General features: G+C 41.7%; 1 protein-coding gene across 1 annotated transcript in view; it reads left to right on the forward strand.

Moving 5' to 3' along the window:
• Window positions 1-17,900, forward strand: part of LOC108895652 (probable methyltransferase-like protein 24) — a 34,380-nt gene extending 16,480 nt beyond the window's left edge. Inside the window, 5 exon segments of the mRNA XM_018694549.2 lie at window positions 2,002-2,100; window positions 5,676-5,809; window positions 11,166-11,391; window positions 16,511-16,687; window positions 16,689-17,900. Coding sequence (XP_018550065.1) covers window positions 2,002-2,100; window positions 5,676-5,809; window positions 11,166-11,391; window positions 16,511-16,687; window positions 16,689-16,829 — 777 coding nt within the window. The 3' untranslated portion in view covers window positions 16,830-17,900.
• Window positions 17,901-17,991: the final 91 nt, after the last annotated feature.

A 17,991-nucleotide genomic window follows, 5' to 3' on the forward strand; every position in this document is an offset into this window, starting at 1 on the left:
AACAGATTTTCTGTTTGTGCAGTATAGCAGGCCAAGGTTTTCAAGGAATGAGACTGGTACATACATTGCAAATGACTTTTTAAATGTCCTCACTTCCTCACCATCCTCTAGCCACTATGTTCTCTTAAAATTGATCATTCAATGTATCTTTTTCCCCTTTACTAAACAGTCTTCATGGCCAAGGCCAGAGAGATAGCATGAATGAGTGGCTTGTGCGTATGTCTACGTGTGTTAATAATGTTTTATGTAACTGGCAAACCAATAAAATCAAACTGCAGGGAATAAAAGCTATGGTCTGAAACCCACACATCCAACATCCATCAATAATGTTGATTGTGCATCATGATGCAATTATTTTAAACTGAGACACCGAGGAGAGTGAAAGTGAGAGGGTGGTAGAGAGGAAATGAACAAAGAAATGAGACGCAGAATGTTATAGCCAGGAGAGAGCGAGAGAGAGAGGGGAAAGGAAATAGAGGAAAACAGAGAAAACAGAGGGATGACACGATGAGAGAGGAGGAGAAGAGTTGAGGCACGACAGGCATTCAGATGTTTTGACACGCCGCAAATCGATTAAAGGCTGAATGCCAAATGCTGAATGGTGTTGCATGGATCCAGCTCCGCAGCCATTAAAGGGACAGCTGATTCTCTGTGTTGGCAGGACCAGGATCAGCATCACTGGAGGAGGAAATGACTCACACAGTGCTGTCTTAGATAATGCATTAGCAGGACATGTGTGCACATCCATATGCAGTAAATGCATATGTGTAAAGAAAGACCTGTCATAGAAAATGCATCAGTAGATAATCTGTGTGTCTGTGTATATATGATGTTTTTGCTGCACTTTTTCTCAATTTTCACTGTTGATAAAGTGAACTGAATTGAATTACACAGATTGTAAAAGTATGTTTGTGTGCATTTGTGTGTTCTTGAGCAAAGGTATGCAAATGATCTCGAAGACCACACAAATCACACTAAATCTCTTTTACTGAGCTCAACAGTGTGATTATAAACAAAAGTGTCTGAACTATGAAGACCATCGTGTTTGTTCCTGCAACCACAGAGCTAAACTGGAGTGTATTAGTGTGAGGAGAGACAGAAAGCAAAAAAGGCGTGGAAACATGGGAGTGAATTCCAACCCAAGGTTATTTTCCTAAACAGACTTGATGTCACCATAGTGCCCTTAACAAATTGTTCACTAGATGCATCAAACAAACCCAAACATGATCTTGTTAGCTAAGCCAAAAATGATCTTTGCACAACTATGGAAAATATGAAAATAAACCCTAGTACTCATAAAACACAGATGAAGGCAGGAGCATCCCGGGCAGGGAGGCGCTCTATCGTGAAATCACCCAGGATAATTTATACCAGAGCTGCTAATGAATACTTGGCCAAAGTGTTTGACCCAAGAAATGATTGTGCAACCAACAAATGCATCATCACGGCTCTGCCTCTCGTTCCCCAACCTCTCCGTCTCACTGCCTCTCCCCTAATCATAGAAAGACACATTCCTGTAGAGATGAAGCAGGCTGTAAGTCAGAGCTCTGCCAGGTCTCAGGAATGCGATCACACAGCAGCAGCAGCGCACTTCATAAAGCCTCTCCTGCACTGCTGCCAGAGCCAGCTGCTGGTGAAGTCTTATTTTTCCACTGTCAAACACAGCTGGACTTTCTTTATTTATCTGTACCTCACAGTACAGGAAGTATAAGAAGAAACAGCAGCCTAAATTTAACTAAAATAACAATGGAAATTAACTTTAGCAGTTTATTTGTCACTAACACACAGGTGGTGGGAAAAAATCCTCCACTGAGCACATTGTGACCTAGTTCCATCAGTGGCTATGCACAAGTGGGTTATAATACCTGAAAGAATAAAGCTCCCTTTGTTGTTGTCCTTGCACTGGATTTCTTTGCAGTGGCCTACTTTGATGTTAATTGTCAAATTTCATGTTCTTTTCATTGTTAATGATCACATGTGTGTGTGTGTGTTCCCTCACAGACTCCTCGGTGGCACATAGACCTGGAGCCATGGGCCAGTGAGAATCATTCTCTAGAGGAAGAAGCAAAAAGGTTCCTCAACTATATCACAACACCACAAGTGAGTCACAATCATTTGAATTCTCACTGTGTATTTAGTGAGGTAATTTTTATCTAGTTGTAAGGGACCATGTACAACATTAAAAAGAAATGTTGCAAATGGTAGCGGTCGAGCTACCTTTACTTTACTTGAGCATTTCCATTTTATGCTACTTCTTCTTCTTCTGCTCCACTACAGTTCAGAGGGAATCACTAAACCTTTTTACTCCGCTGCATTTATTTGACAGCTGATTTTACATACAAAACAAGATGAGCATATAAAATACGATGCACTGTAATCTATTAAATTACCTGACAGTATAATATTACAACATTAAACAAAGAAAGATAAATTTTGCACAGCTGACTGCTCAACTGAAGTGCATCAAAGGGTTACAGTACAATCTGATATGAAAGATTTGAGAGTAGATATAAAGATGCAGCAGTATTGTGAAAGTGTATAACAGAAAACAGATTTATTGGTACCATTTACTCTCATGATTTAATGTGAAGAGAATCTGAATGTGTCAGCAATGTAACAAATTGTAGGCCAAGAAAACAATGCTTTTTGTACCCTGTGAAATTTGTAATTTCGGCTGCACATGATTCTCTGCTGCAAGACAGGCCTTAAGGGAATACAGTGTCTTAAATTTGCATTTGACTTATATTGCTTAAAATTCAACAGATGCATTTAAATATACCATTAAGAAAGTGATTTGAAGAGTGATAGTTGGAGTAGTTGTAGCTACTGAAGGCCAGGAAGTGCATTATTTTGTCTTTGTTACATACATCAGAGCGAGCCTGCAGCTGTCAGCCCCTGACTGAGATACACTGGCACCCCTTTCACATTCAGCTCAGCCAAAGAGTGTTTGTCTTGCTCGACAGCACACACACAATTTATTACTCTATTGATTATCATACAAATGGAACTCACAGCCCCTCTATTCATACTTAATCAATTAGATGCTGTGGTTTGTTTGTTGGTCTGTGTCAGTATTAAATTACTGCAAATCGATTAAGATGCTCAGCATCATAATTCGAAAAAATATTGAGGGATTGAGAGAGCCTGGAATTCTGCGCCCTTATTCCCATTGTGAAGGTAACACAAAGACATGGTTTCATTTTCACTGTCCAAAACACAGATGGACATTTTTTTTTTCTTTTTTGGATTACATGTGCTGTGGTTTTTATTGTAATGAAATTGGCTCGGGGATAAATCAGCAACTTATCTTTTCCCCCCACACAGCGTAGCCAGAACACAGAGTATACCACTCCAAATGACTAAGCACTCGTTCTGTATCTTTCACAAAGCAGACATTCGGCTCATAATGAATTAGCCCCAGGATGTGTATGTGTATGTGCGTGCGTGTGTGTGTGCGTGTGTACACGTATATGCAGCCACTTGGTGTGTATTTGTGTGTGAGAAAGGAAGTGACAAGGACAAGAACAGAGAGAAAAGAGATTGTGTGCGAGTGTGCGTTTGTTGGAAGCTGTTGAAGGGAGCTGTCCGTCATAGACAGTGACAGGCGGGGGTGGAGGGACTTGGTGCGGGCATAGCAGCATCCTCGGCTGTAATGCTGACTGACACAGTGCCTGGTGGAGCTGTTACTCAGAGAGATGGCCTGCGACACAACTGTCCAATCAATAGCATTCAGTGTATCTTACATGCAGGCATGCACCGGCGCACACACAGATAAGAGGGAGTCTTTCTTTAGAGGAATTTTCTTTAACAGCCTGAGATGCACTGTAGATAATCTTCTCTGATTAGCTTAACTACAATAAGTAGTTACTGCTCATTCATTATAATGTATTCTCAATGAGAAGGTCAATTTTTACAGCTCGGTATTCAGTGCAACAGTGTTCAACAGTCAGCATGTCAATGCCACCAATAAGTCTGCAGATGTGAAGAGGCAAAATAATCAGGAATGATTTTGCATTTCATTGCACAGTGTGCATTGTGTGCTGATGAATGCCTTCAGCTGGAAACACATTAACAATGACGGGCATAATGGAGCGTGTTCCAAGCTCATTTAAATACATTACAGCACCACCCACGTGTACAATACAATTCTTGTGCTCTTTACAACAAAGACACATCAGGTGACTCTTAACGGTGTCACTGCGCTCTACTCAGCGGGGTCTCCTGCTGCCTGACCTGTCACCGAAAGCTCTGACAAGAGGGAGACTTTTATGAGAAAGGCCGCAGCAAAGAAACCCGAGAGATTCATTTGAAGCTGTGAAAATCTAACTCGCTTAAAAGGGAACTCTGGACGCTGGCCTGAGAATGTAAACAGGCATAATGAGCGGTTTCAAATGGGAAAATGTCAGTTTCAAGCAAACAATAGATGTGATTTTATAAGAGGCTGGGATACGGAGCTCATCATTCCCTGACAACAGAATATTTTTGGGTAGCACTAATCATCTCTCTATTCTTCATTGTTTTTATTTCCCATTTACATAGCTGCAGCAGACACCCACACACACACATTTACACTCCCTGTCTTGTTTACACTTGATTGGTGTACAGTAGAGTCATGGACAGATTTATGTTGTGCATCATCATGTCTGAGCCAATATTGTTCCATTCCTCAGCAAACTGAATCCCTGCAGCTGACTGAGCTTAAAGAAACCAGACAGCAAACATTTGAGCAGCAGCAGCTCCAGAGCTAAAGCTTAGTCACTTGTACAACTGCAGATGCACAACACAAAACCAACAGGCTGACGTGAACTCACATGTTTACTGCATGTACATACACAGTTCAGGCAGGTACATGATTTAGATAAACACAGGGAAACTCACACAATCACTAAACATGTTGGTCTTTGAATTATAGGGTGAGTAGAAGTTGTTGTGAAGTTTCAGAGCAAGACTTCTGACTTTTCTTGTATGACTGGACCTGTCACAACTAATTTTCCTGCTAAATTATCTTTTACATTGTTAATAATCTTTTTTTCATTTCCTTTCATTTCTTGCGCTCTGCTGTTAATAGCGTGAGACTTGGCGATGCTGCGGATGCATCAGCCCCAGCTGTGCATCATGATGAATAGTATGCATGTTTGAGTTCAACACTGAGGCCCAAACACACACCAGTCCAGGATCAAATCCAGTAGCAGTTTCCTGGCTAAACCCAACAAACAGTTGGAGACAAAGAAGAAAATTTGTCTAAAGCGCAAAGGCTGCAGCCCTATCAGTGCCTGGATTAACTTCTTAAATACTTCACACTGTATGGAGTACAAAGTCTTATATATATAGAGACACTAAATAACTCACAGTGTGATATTTATGGCTTTAATGCTCACTGCATACAGTTCATATGGTTCATCACGTTTGCTTCTGCACATTACTGAGCTCTAACCTTGTGATTTAAAGCAGGAGGCTCAATGCTCTCTGGCTCCTTGACAACAGGAGTATTGTGTTAACACTGGAGCAACAAAAGTCAATAAAACTCATTCCTCCAGTGGAAATACCACTGATTTCCCAATATAGTGCTTGTTTGGTTCAGCTTGTGCATTATGCATTATCATAGTGTGTATATATATATATATATATATATATATATATAAAGTTATAATATATGTATATTTTCGTGTGTCCAGGTGTTGTGTTCATCGCTTGTTGGTGAAGAAGCTGCTCAAAAGGGATCCAAGGGAGCCTGGGCTGCCTGCTTGGACCCCAAGTACAGCCTGAGCCACAGGATACAAAGCAAGCACTGCAGGGTCTACTCTTTTGGGTGCGTACAGATACACTCTAACACTGGTCTTAACCTTCAGCACTACATCCACAAAACTAATCCATAGTCCAGAATATAACTCTAATCCCAAATGTAATCACTTATACAACAAAATCTACAGACTGTACATCAGCTTTGAGACAGGTTGCGATCTACAGCATCTGAACAAAGTAATGGAATTGTTCACAACATTAATTTTCACACAGTTGGGGAGTTATTTGCAGATGCCAGAGTTATTTAGAGCATCTGGTTCTGTGACAGTCAGTGATACATTTAGTCACAATTGCTGCTCCTGTCACTTAAACCATGACAATGTAGATTTTTCCTTGCTGATCCTTAAAAATGCATTTTTAGCTCTCTCACTGTTTCATCAAAGTAGAAGCAGAAGTGTATCTTTTTCTACGTCTCATGTACGTCCCCCTGTGTTTTTATGTCTTATCATTTGAATTACTAATTGGTCACTGGGCCTTTATCTATTCAAGGTCTGTTTTCCTCTGACAGAGTGGTATTCAGCTGACTTTTGGGGGCCAGGTAGCAGTTAGGTTTCTTTGCTCTTTGTATTAGTATTCTGAATAACTGTAACTGAAACACTGTAATAAGAGTAAAGATAATCCTCTCTTCACCTTAACTGTAACCCACCTGGAGCTGCACATCCACTCCACCTCTGCTTCCTCTCACTGAGTGGCAAGTAATCACGAATCAAATCAGCCAGGCCACCGGGGCATTTGACCTTCTTAAGATTGTGGAGTCAATCACTCCCAGTCGGCTTTGTGTCGTGGATCAGCTCGACCTGGTCCTGCCCTGCTGGGTCTCTGCTGTGCTGAGGTGCCATGAAGGGTCTGAAGGGATTTGGCTGCAGGAGACAGGGAGCTTATTAATTTGACTGTTGAGAGACAGCACAGGTGTGCTGGCATCCAGACTAGGCGAGGGCTCGGATACTGATGCAGGAGGGAAAGGGGCGGGGAGCAGGGTTATTGCTGTTTCTGGCTTTCTGCCTCTCCATGGAGAGGGGGTCAGAGGTCAAACAGAGAGATTGGAGGGAAAACATATCTGATATCGTCTGGCTGACTGATGGGAAGTCACTCATGCAGGCGAGCTACATGCACACGCACCAAACATGAAAAGGAATGTTATCATGAGTCTTCGCTGAGATTTATGGAAACATTTTAACATTTGACCTGAATATCAGCTCAGGGAAAATGTGAGTCAGTTCTGATTCTTCAAGTCAATGAAAGCTGCATTACCATTTTTCCTCCTATCTAACTGATCCCTTAAGACCCCTAGAATGAATTCAATTTATGCTAAGTCGCCCCTCAACTCTGGCTAATGCAATAACAGCGAGCCATCCTAAAAAATGAAAATCCTATGAAAAACAGAAACCTTATGAGTAACAAAAGAAATATCCAAAGAGCCAAGTGTAACAGTTAATCAAGTCAAACTGCTCTCTGAAGTTCCACTCCTTCAGATGTGCCGAGTGATTCTCTCCTCCCTGTGTCCCCTATCTGACCTAGATTCATAGTACACACACACATAGACTTCTCGGTCATACTGTTACATCTGTGCCAGAATATCCTATCTGCAGGAGGGTTCTGCTTTGCTGTACAAGAGACTTAAAAAAGCCCCAACTCGAGTCCACTGCTGCACATAACACCGGCTTTAACAGAAATGTCAAATACTGTTGAGTGTGCATGTGTGTACACAGCTGAATGCAGTACATTATTGAACATGTACACGATTGAGCATGTGCACTTGTGTGTGTAGTTTTGTGTGTTTTTGTGCGCATGTGTGCACAGTGGACACGTCTCATTTGCATGCTGTTTAACGAGCCGTGGGATGGATGTGCCTGGGCAGGATGAGCAGCTGTTCTCTGATTGGTCTGTCACATGATGTGTGTGGGGTGGGTGGGGGTGGGGGTTATGGGGATGGGTGGGGGGGGTGCAGGATGTTTTTCCACATGAAAGACCCATTATCCACCTTTCACCTCTCCTACTCAAACATCCCTCTCTCACCTTCCTCTTATAGTTTCCGTCCATCTCTTTGATCATACTTATTACACTCTCCTCATTCAATCAAGCATATGAGCAATAGGAGCATGTTGAGGATGCTCTAGAAAACAACCCACATTCTGGCCAATCACGGCACACTTTGAAACTTGTGCGTGTACTCATTTGCTGTACTTTTTAGCATAAGCACGTGTGATGCAACAATGGACCTATTTTCAGTATAGCTAGTGGCAAATGTGGACGCAGTACTGCCACTCTCTGTGGCTCAAGTACCACTTTAAGCTCGCCAAGCTACTTTTCAGTAACTGATGACACTATCATCTTTAGTGTCAGAATTTCATTCTCTTTTTTTCTAATTTAACTTTTTTTAAATCAAGTAAATACAGAACCACAACTAAGTAACAACAAACAGCGGTGACGAGCCCCCCCCCCAATTTTACATCCATCCACTAACACAGATCAGACAAAAAACAAGAGTAGCAGAGAAATGTCCACGTCATCTTGGTATTTTCAGCTGTTCATTGAGTGTGAATGTTCAAATGAAGCTGCACTCAGAAAGGCACACAAATCATCGTACATTACTATACAACCAGTAAAGACACCCCAAATCTAAACAGATTTAAAGCAGGAGTCAGACAAGGAGTGCAGAATCACCTCTAAATAGAGACAGAAAACCATAACATTGAGTCACTTCTTAAAACGAGGAGGAGAGACTGATTACTCTTAACATTACCTTTTTAGCTATAACAATCAGGTAAAAGTCCACTTTTAGCTGGGTCTTTCTTTCTGTGACTGAGTTAAGTGCAGGAGAGATTATTTATTCTTCAGTTCTATGGCTGGCTGGTATGTTCGACTGAGAATGAAGAAATAGCACGTCATTTTATCTAAAAGTATTCCCCAGTCTGTTTATTAAAGCTGCACAAAGGGAATTATGTGTGTGATGCTAGATAAAAGTATCTACATATCCTGAACATTACATCTCTACCGTCAAAGAGGTATATTGCACATGCTGGCTGGGTGGAATAGCTCACTGAGACACTTAATGCGAGTGAGCTATGATTAATGTTATTAATTATACTTCCTGTTTGTTTTCCCCAGGGGACACAGTAGCATGCGATCGTCTGGCAAAGTCATTCATCCATCTTTTATAGTTTATGTCATCTGTAGCAGAAGTACCACTCAGCCTTATCTTGAACTTATCCAGCAAGTTTTTGTTGCTTGAGTTTGACTCATGACCAATTTCCTTGCAGACTGTAGGCCATGTAGCAGATGCAGTCAAATTTAGAGCACTTATATAGGCTAAAGTGCAGCAAGGGAATTACAAACTACCTGCACTTCATCACTCATTGATCATGCTATGCTAATGTGATTCAACGTGTGATAAAAGACAGGGAAAAGGGAGCACGGTAGAAAAAGAGTGAGAATGGAGGTGGAGAGACAGACAGCCATGGAGACAAGTATTTTCAGAACGCCTCGCTGTTTGAAACAAAGGGAATAGAACTGAGAGAGGATGTGGTGGCAAATACATAAGGGTAAAAAAGAAAAATCTGGAAGGGAAACAGACTGCCAGTCAGCAAATATCTTCCCAGCCCACCCAGCATTTGCTAACCAGTCTCGCCTCCAAGCTTCACAACATCCACAGTCTGTTGACATAATAGTTGAATGCAGAGACCGGAGGATTCAAGGCTCTGTTTATCAGGTTTACAATCCACTGGGTGTGTGTAACCTATCACATGCACACACACATCGTCACATCTGGCTGCCAGGACATTTAGTCAACAGGGATCTCTTCCTAACCCCTATAACCCACATGTTGTTTGAAGTAGATTTTCCTCCACCACACACATACCTTCATATCCATTCATCCAGAGTGTTACCCACTCCTGCACACAGTAGTCTCATGAGGGTGGATATTACAGCTAGTAGAGACCCTGCTTTATCAGCATTGTCATCCAGAAGAGCTTCTGATGCACTGTGACTCCCCCTTTTATCCCCTGTCCCCTGCATGAGTAATCACCGATCCCTGTCATCTAAAGTGTCACCAAAAACCACCCCACTAGAGAATGGGGAACCCTCAATATAATGAAATATTTAGTGTGGTAAAAAGAGATGTCTAGTTTGCATCTCAATCTTTCCCATACACTTATCTTTCATCTCGGTGCTAGTGGGATGCATTCGGGGACCCGGCGCCTCATCTGTAAAAGACGTGTACTGTGAAATGTTCTCCCTTTGCCGCAATTACACAATACAGCCGCAGCACAAACAAGACACGGGGGGAAAGCGGAGGCAGCAGCTGAGAAGGGAAGAAAAGGAGAAAATTGCAGCATTAGAGGAGGGAGGGGTGAGATAAAGAGAGAACAGCACTGAGAGAGTGAGGGAGAGGCATGAAAAGAGACAGAGATACAGAGGAATGTGTCTGTCTAGTTACATTTACATACATCATCTTTCAAAAAGGAGAAGCAGACCAAAGGAGAGAGGAAAGGCAGAGGAGGAGAACAAGGGAGACAAGAAGTATCTGCTGGCCAAAAGCCTCTGTTCTCTTTGGTTTTTTTTTTTTTTTGGATTATTGATTTTTGGCTCTTAAGCAGGAAAGTTGGGTCAGGATCACACAGTGACTGTAAGATGTTTGATATGTAGCTTGTCAGTAACATTTTATGCTGAGAATTCACTCTGTTGCATTTGACACTGGTGACAACTGGTGCTGATGCTGTTTCATGTCACAAAAGAAGATCTTTGCCTCTGTGATCATTTTTTTTTTTCTCAAAAGTTTTAGCTCAGTTCACTCTTGAATAAAACAGGATGCCTTAATTCTGTTTTGTGCTTGTATTGCCCTTAGTACTATCAAGTGGTAGAGGAATGGGAAAGTGGAAGCTTTTATTTTGATTTGACAAGCCATTCATTACATTTCCCATGAAATCCGACCTGCTTTCATTCAGTAAAATGCAAGCAGATCTCATTTGTAACGGTAGCAATGTCTCTCAGTGAATGTGTTGAAGTTATAAAGCTACACTCATTCATCCGTCCATCTCTCTCTGTCTCTGCGGGGCTGGGTATTGTTTGAAAAATTTCAATATGCGTGGTGATATGATACCTGATTTCCTGTACTGGTAACAAACTTTGATTTCCTACAAAGCAGCCTGCAGTCTATGGATGGCAATGTTGGTCAGTCAGTTGGTCAACCACTTTGATCCAGTCTAAAATATTGCAAATTAAAATATGGTATAGATAGTCATGGTGCCCAAAGGATGAATGTTCATGACTTTGGTTACTTAGAGTATTGAGGTTTGATTCCCAGCTTTATCTCTGAGTTGCAGACACTCAGCCTGATTACCTTGTTCTGTGTGGGGCTGCAGATTGGGGGTGGATGACCGATCCCTGGAGCGTTCCCTCGCCAGGTCAGGATGTGAGGTCCACTGCTTCGATCCCAGCCTGAAGCAGCCTCACCTGCAGCAGGCTGAAATGTGGCTCCATCGGCTCTCGGTGGACTGGAGGGATCCCAACCCTGCCATCGTCGCCCAGCGTCAGTACGCCAGCACCAAGAAACTGGCCACCATCCTGAATGACTTTGGACACAGACAGGTAAGAGTTAATGTGGTTAATATATGAATAAATCCTAGATTCTACCACAGCGGTAAAACCACCTGGGATTGTATGAAAGTCATTTTTTTTCTTCTTCACTCATAAGCTGCATGCAAACACAAGCCCCTTCCTGTGCATCCCAACATAATATAGCTCATCATGATTCATTCCTGTTGTGCGTCTCGGGCTCCAGGTGAATAAACCCCCATATATAATTTTGTTTTTCCTCCTTTAAATATTATCATGCTGAATGCTCTTCAAAGCCCCTCAGGGTTTGTGGTCCACCTCATCAGATAGGGATCTGCATATAAGATCAATCATACATACACACACACACGCTGAGCTCGCTGATAGCATGAATACTAATAAACACGGTTATAGATCCAGTGAACATGCCTGTTTAGGATCAGGCTGGATGATAATTCAAGGTCAAGGGAGCCAAGATTCTTTTACAAAGATAATCAAATCACAGTTGAGAGGGAGTCCAGCTCTTGTCTCCTCTTATCTCTTCCTTATGAGAAGTGAACTTAGCTTTAGTAGTTACCAGTACATGAAGATTAATGACATAGCATTGATTATTCTGATGATTTGCAGAAAAAAACAGACAAAGCAAAAACTGTTCTGTATAGTGTGATACTTGGGAAATTAACTGAGGGGATGCCCACTGACCTTTGTCCCTCTGTTTACTCTGGATGACAAATTATCCAAATGTATTTAGATATATTTACCTATTATAAACCGCATACTATATGTATTTATAGATATGAAGATGTTGTCAGTGTGTGACAAGATATGAAGAAATAAAATGTATATATGCATGTGAGGGTGGGTTTGTACATCATACTGTTTTATAGATGACAGTACTCACCTATTTTAAATGCAGAGCCACACACGCATCTTTGTAATGAGGTTTTAATGTGAGTACATAGTGTGCCGGAGGAAGTGAGCAGCAGCAGCGGTGGCAGCGGGAGCAGAACAGTTTCTTCTCAAAGGCTCTCACCCAGCCTGTGTGACAGGAAACACAGCGGTCATCAAACAAAGTAATCGGAAAGGTCGAAATATGCATTTGCACAGCATTTAAAAAAAATAAAATAAAAAAATAAAAAAAAATCTGTGTTGGTTAAAATAACTACACCGATGACTCATTCACCAAGCAGAGCTCTGGTGACCAGCTGAGACAGCAGACACTGTCACCACAGGGAGGGACAAATGTCAGTAGCAGGAAGTCACATCTCGTTTTTATTGAAAGGGACTGCATATTGGACCATTGATTATGTTGGTAATTGGACAGGACAAGGAATATCAGCACTGCTCAGCCTGTAAGTCCATGCTGAATTACATCAGGTATTATGAGCAGTAGAAGACAGGCCCAACATAGAGCACAAAAAACCTTTTGCTTTCTCAGTAAAGGGCACATCCTAAACATGTTAAAATGATTATCCGACAGGCAGGACAGAGAGGGGATATTAGGACACCCCTCAATCTGTTGTTTGATGAGAATGGATGAGCGTATCACAGCAGTAAAACAGTGTGACAGATTTTTGTAGATAATTTTAACTCAAAAAGGTGGTAAAATGTCTGCACTGGAAGCACAAATATGTCATAACACTGAATACACAGGTGAATATCAAGATGGCTCCTATTACGTGTCTGTGTCAAGATGCCTCCGGGAGGCTCGGCCCTGATGTGAAAGCAGTTGTTGAAGTGCTTCCAGCAGCACGGAATCAGCAAACCTATCAGACTTGTAATTAAATATCTTTAATTGTGATCAGCTCTCTAGTGGCAGGCTCACTAATTAAGGCACAAAAAACATAATAATAATGCTAATAAAGGTTAGCGTAAGCTGTGATGTTTGGATCTCGGGTTTACAAGTAAAAACTGTTTAATTGTTCTGACAAGGCTAATCATGTGGAACAAAAGCAGAAAATAAATAAGTCTTGTTAATAGCTGGGATTTGCCCACCATGAAATAAACACATTTCAGGCCAGTTAAAAAAATAACCAAAAAGTGTAAACTTCCATTTAAAGTTATTTTCAGCAAATCAGCAAACTTGTTTGTTTACAAAGACTCAGACAACTTCTCATCAAAAGCGTCTCTAAATTAAAATTTGTCCCAGTGCACTGCCTAATCCTGAGACCGCTTTACAGAAATAATTACCAAGTGTATTTTGATCACATTCTGCATGAGTCACAGGAAGGAGAGGAAATATTTGCTTCACTGGGAATAAAAACTGTTTGCAGCAATCTCACATTATTTCTCAGCAGTGCAGGGCAGGAACATCTGTGGAGTGCAAAGTCATTTTACATAAAATATTCTATAGAGGCCATACAGAGGCTGATCAACTCTGTTCTTGTAGAAAGTGCAGTTTGGTTTGTGATTGTTTTATAAGGAGTTCTTTAGAAATTTAAAATGAGACTAATTACAGTGATAGTCATCTTTTTGCAGTTAGACTTTGATTTCAGACAGCATAGGGAAGATGCTGGAAGTTAAAACTGTTCAGAGTGTCTGAAAGGGTTTGCTGGTGCAATCCAACATTCAAAATGAGCTTTGTGTTGTCCATGGATGTCTGCTGTTAGAGAACCTCCAGGCTGTGTGTGTGTCACCCGTGTGTCTTCATCAAAATAAAAAGAAATGTTCAGAGATTTTTTTTTCCCAGGGGGAAATGGGTGTATTACTTTTCTTCCCAAGTGTTAGATGAGAAGATCAAGATACATGTGTATCTGAAGCCAGCAGCTGGCTAGGTTGGCTTAGCATAAAGACTGAAACAGGGAATAGTTAGTCAGGCCCTGGGCAAAAGCTTAACAAATACGACATGAAATCTTGCTTGTTTAATCTACACAAAACCAAAGTGTTGCAGCTTTGCAGCAGGTTGTGTGCCAGGCTATTTCTCTACTTCCAATAAATCCTGGAGGCTCCAGTGGTTACCTGAGCTTGAGAGGTACTGGTGGACATATTTTGTTATTTATGGTCAGAGTCAGTAATGATGGTTTCCAGTTTTTATACTAAACTAAGGTGAACTTCCTGCTGGCTCAGGATGTAATATTCCTTAAAAATGGTACTTGTTAGGTCTATATATAGTTCTGTGCAAAGGTTTGAGGCACAAAAACTAAAGTGAAGATTCTTTCAAAAATAATCATCATCAATGTTCCCCCTAATTTTTCATGTGTCTGAGCATACACACAAACTCCCTGAGAATTCCTTGGACCACTGTGAGCAACATCAGACATGCAGACTTTCGCACACTGTAATTTTATGCGTTACATAGTTTTGCTGTGCATGGAGAAAGTGGGAGCAGTACGTGATTGCGCAGGCGCGCAGCTTAGAGGGAACATTGATCATCATCACTAAACTTTAAAAAGTTATGTGCAGAAAACAGAAAAATAAACTATGTCAAATCATAATTTAATGTGGACAGTATCAGCTCTCCTTGGTACACTTACAAAAGCATCTCGGAGAATTTGACACAGTTCTTCTGTCTTGATGTCCCTTTTCTCTTCATGTAATCCCAGACTGAGTCCATGATGTTGAGATGACGGCTCTGTGGGGGCAGGCCATCTGTTGCAGGACTCGGTTCATTGTCATGCTGCAAATGATCTGGAAGCGATCAAATGAGCCTTCCTGATGGTACTGCATGATGGATAACAATCAACAATCAAACTTCATAGGTGCCTAAGGTTTTGTACAGAACTGTGTCTCGCCCAAATTACTTTAGTTTTTGACATGAAATATTTTACTTTGCTCTCCAACCACAAGGAATCTGTTACCATATCTCAATTCCTTCCAGCATAGTCAAGGATCACTTAGCGTGGCTAACTCTGCACAGCAGTGTAGCAAAAGTCATCTTTCCAAAGCTCCAACACCATATGGACTTTGCTGAGACCAGACATGAGTCTTGCCAGAGCCTGCAACTTCTCCTGCAGGGAGAGTTACTATTGGCAGCATTGGAGCAGGAACCATTGGGGACAGAAAGGCAATTTATATCAAGTACACTGGAAAAAAAAAAAAACAGACTTTACATCATTCAGGCAGAATGAAGCCGTATGAGCTGCTTACTTCAAAAAACAGACTCTCTAAATGACATCCAATCATAGCAAATGCAGACAAACACAGCATGATGCACACATATTCCCAGACAGAGAACGTACTCTCCTCAGAGACCAAGTGAATACATCACCTCCTGATGATGCCACATCATTTTCCATTACGAGGTTTCTGTCCAATTAAGGAACCAATCTCTGCTTGTGGGAGTTTTGGGACCCATGGGGAGGATGGGGGGGGGACAACATTTGGACTTGTTCTCTGCAGATAGTAGTTTTCTGAGAGTTACTGAGACTTGTTCAGTTCCACTAATGAGGCCTGGGAATTCTGTAGCACCACCAAAGGGATCAATTGGAGAGGAATTTCATGGCCACTTTAATATCCATGCTGTCATGGCACCAGATGATTCTTAGTTTAGTTGTAGAAATGTGTACATCCCCACAAAAACACAGAACTATGAATTTCCTTTAGTAAGTATCTCAAAGGATTAATGCAATAAGCCTTGACAATACAATACCCAGGGTATTGTCTCTTTCTGATAAATCTTGTAATCTAAAGCTCTCCTCAGGTCTTATCACTACTAATTTACAGCCTACATGATGTAATAGCAGAAAAAACGCTAAGTGAAACTGGGAGTAGATGGAATAAAAGCAGTGTCGCCAATGAGCCTTTTAAACACACAAAGGTCAGACAATGGACATCTTTAGTAATCCAATAGACTTGAGATGAATCCCAAGATCCTGAGGATGTACATTAAACTTTGGGCATGCATGAGTCCCCATACATGATTATGACCCAAGGGTGCTATTAACATTCATCTTATGAAGCATTTCATTTCTGTTCCAACACAGCAAGCCTTGTCAGGCTGCTCTCTCGCTCAATCCATCATCAACAGCGCTAAAGCTAGAACAAAGGCCAAGCTTCACTTACTCCTTTTCATCTTTTAATAGCTTTTGCGTTCAATAACTCCACACAGTTTAGTGTCATTCCAGTGCTATAACAGAACTCATTTATTACCTGAAGAAGAAAAAAAAAACTTTTAAAACTTATTTAAAATAAGATGTTTTTTTTCCTGTTATAGGTGGATGTGCTAAAGGCAGATATGGAGAGTGCAGAGTGGAAGATTTTGGAGAATCTGGTTCTGGAGGGAGTTTTAGACTCAGTGGGTCAGCTGCTGCTGGAGCTTCACCTGCATTGGGCGGGTTTCGAGGTGGGCGGCGACGACCCATCCGTGGTGCGGTACTGGTTCAGCCTCCTCAAAGGAGCTGGAACGCGCCAACTTCCGCCTCTTCCACGTCCACAGCGACCCGGCCAAACCGCACCTCTTCCTGCATAAGAACATCCTCAACGCCAGCAGCGCTTACACCTTGAGCTGGGTGAATGCGCAGTGGAAGCTCTGAGGGACGCCAGACTGTTAGAAATTGAGTAGGTGTTGCCAAAAAAAGAACTTGGCCTTGGAACGGCCCCTGAATTAAAATGCGCAAGTTTGTGTGACATGGAGTTTTCAGGGTGAGCACAAATTCCTGCTAGAGCACGCCTTTTCTCCAGCAGACCATTCTTATCTGGCCCGACCTTTCTGTAAAGTTGAAATCCCTCTCCTGGCCTGTAATGACCTCAGTCGTGTAGAGGGGCAGAGTAATTGCCTCCAGGGGCTCTCTGTGTTCTACCTCATAGTGGCTGTGTTGTTGGCTGCAGGTCAGCCTCTGAGTCACACTCAACCTCTGTCTTTGTGGTCCTATCTGGATTTGGCCCTCAGCCAGACAGTCCTGATATTAGACAAGCCTTTCCAGATTACCCTAGTCTGCGCAGACCCAGAGACCACAGCCCCGAAAACAGCGCTTGAATTAAAAGAAATGGATACATGATGTCAAAGGGAGTGGGTAGATGAAAGATCCTCCCTCACTGACAGTAAGTGAATATCAGTGGGAGGCCATTTGAGCTGCTTACACAGGAAGACAGAAGAGAATGAGCAGAGGAATGTGGGTAATAAAGGTAAAGAGATGGGATCAGCTCCGGCGGCAGAAGAAGATAACTGTCTGGGTGAATAGACGCTTCCCTGCAGCTGAACCCTGTACGACTGTGTCTGGAACACAAAAGGCGACAATGATGTGAAGAAATGCAGTGTAATGTCTCCAGACTTGAACACAGTGTGTTTGTTGCATATTTGAATGAAAATGTGTGGGCGAGCATGAGAGAAAAACTCAAAAAGGAAAAATGAACTCCAATTATTAGTATTTTGTTGTATGCCACAGTTTCCTGGGTTATAACAGAAAACTCAGATCCGCACAAAGAACGCAAGTTGTGTCTTTATCCTTATCTGGTGTTCAATTGGCCTTACTCCATTATCTGTGCTGCACCAGAAAATCAGCAGTTCATCTCACAATGTAGCAAACAAACATTCAGAAATGATCCAACTAATGTAATTTGCCAAATCTTTTGATGCAGTTTAATAAAGCAAGGAAACAAGGAAATGTCTGAGTTTTCTCTTCACGATTTTGTGTTGAATTATCAATAATAGAGAAACTTTTGCAAAGAAAACAATGCATCGTTTTCTTAAGGAGG

Source organism: Lates calcarifer, linkage group LG7_1, assembly GCF_001640805.2.
Source record: "Lates calcarifer isolate ASB-BC8 linkage group LG7_1, TLL_Latcal_v3, whole genome shotgun sequence".
Taxonomy (NCBI): domain Eukaryota; kingdom Metazoa; phylum Chordata; class Actinopteri; family Centropomidae; genus Lates; species Lates calcarifer.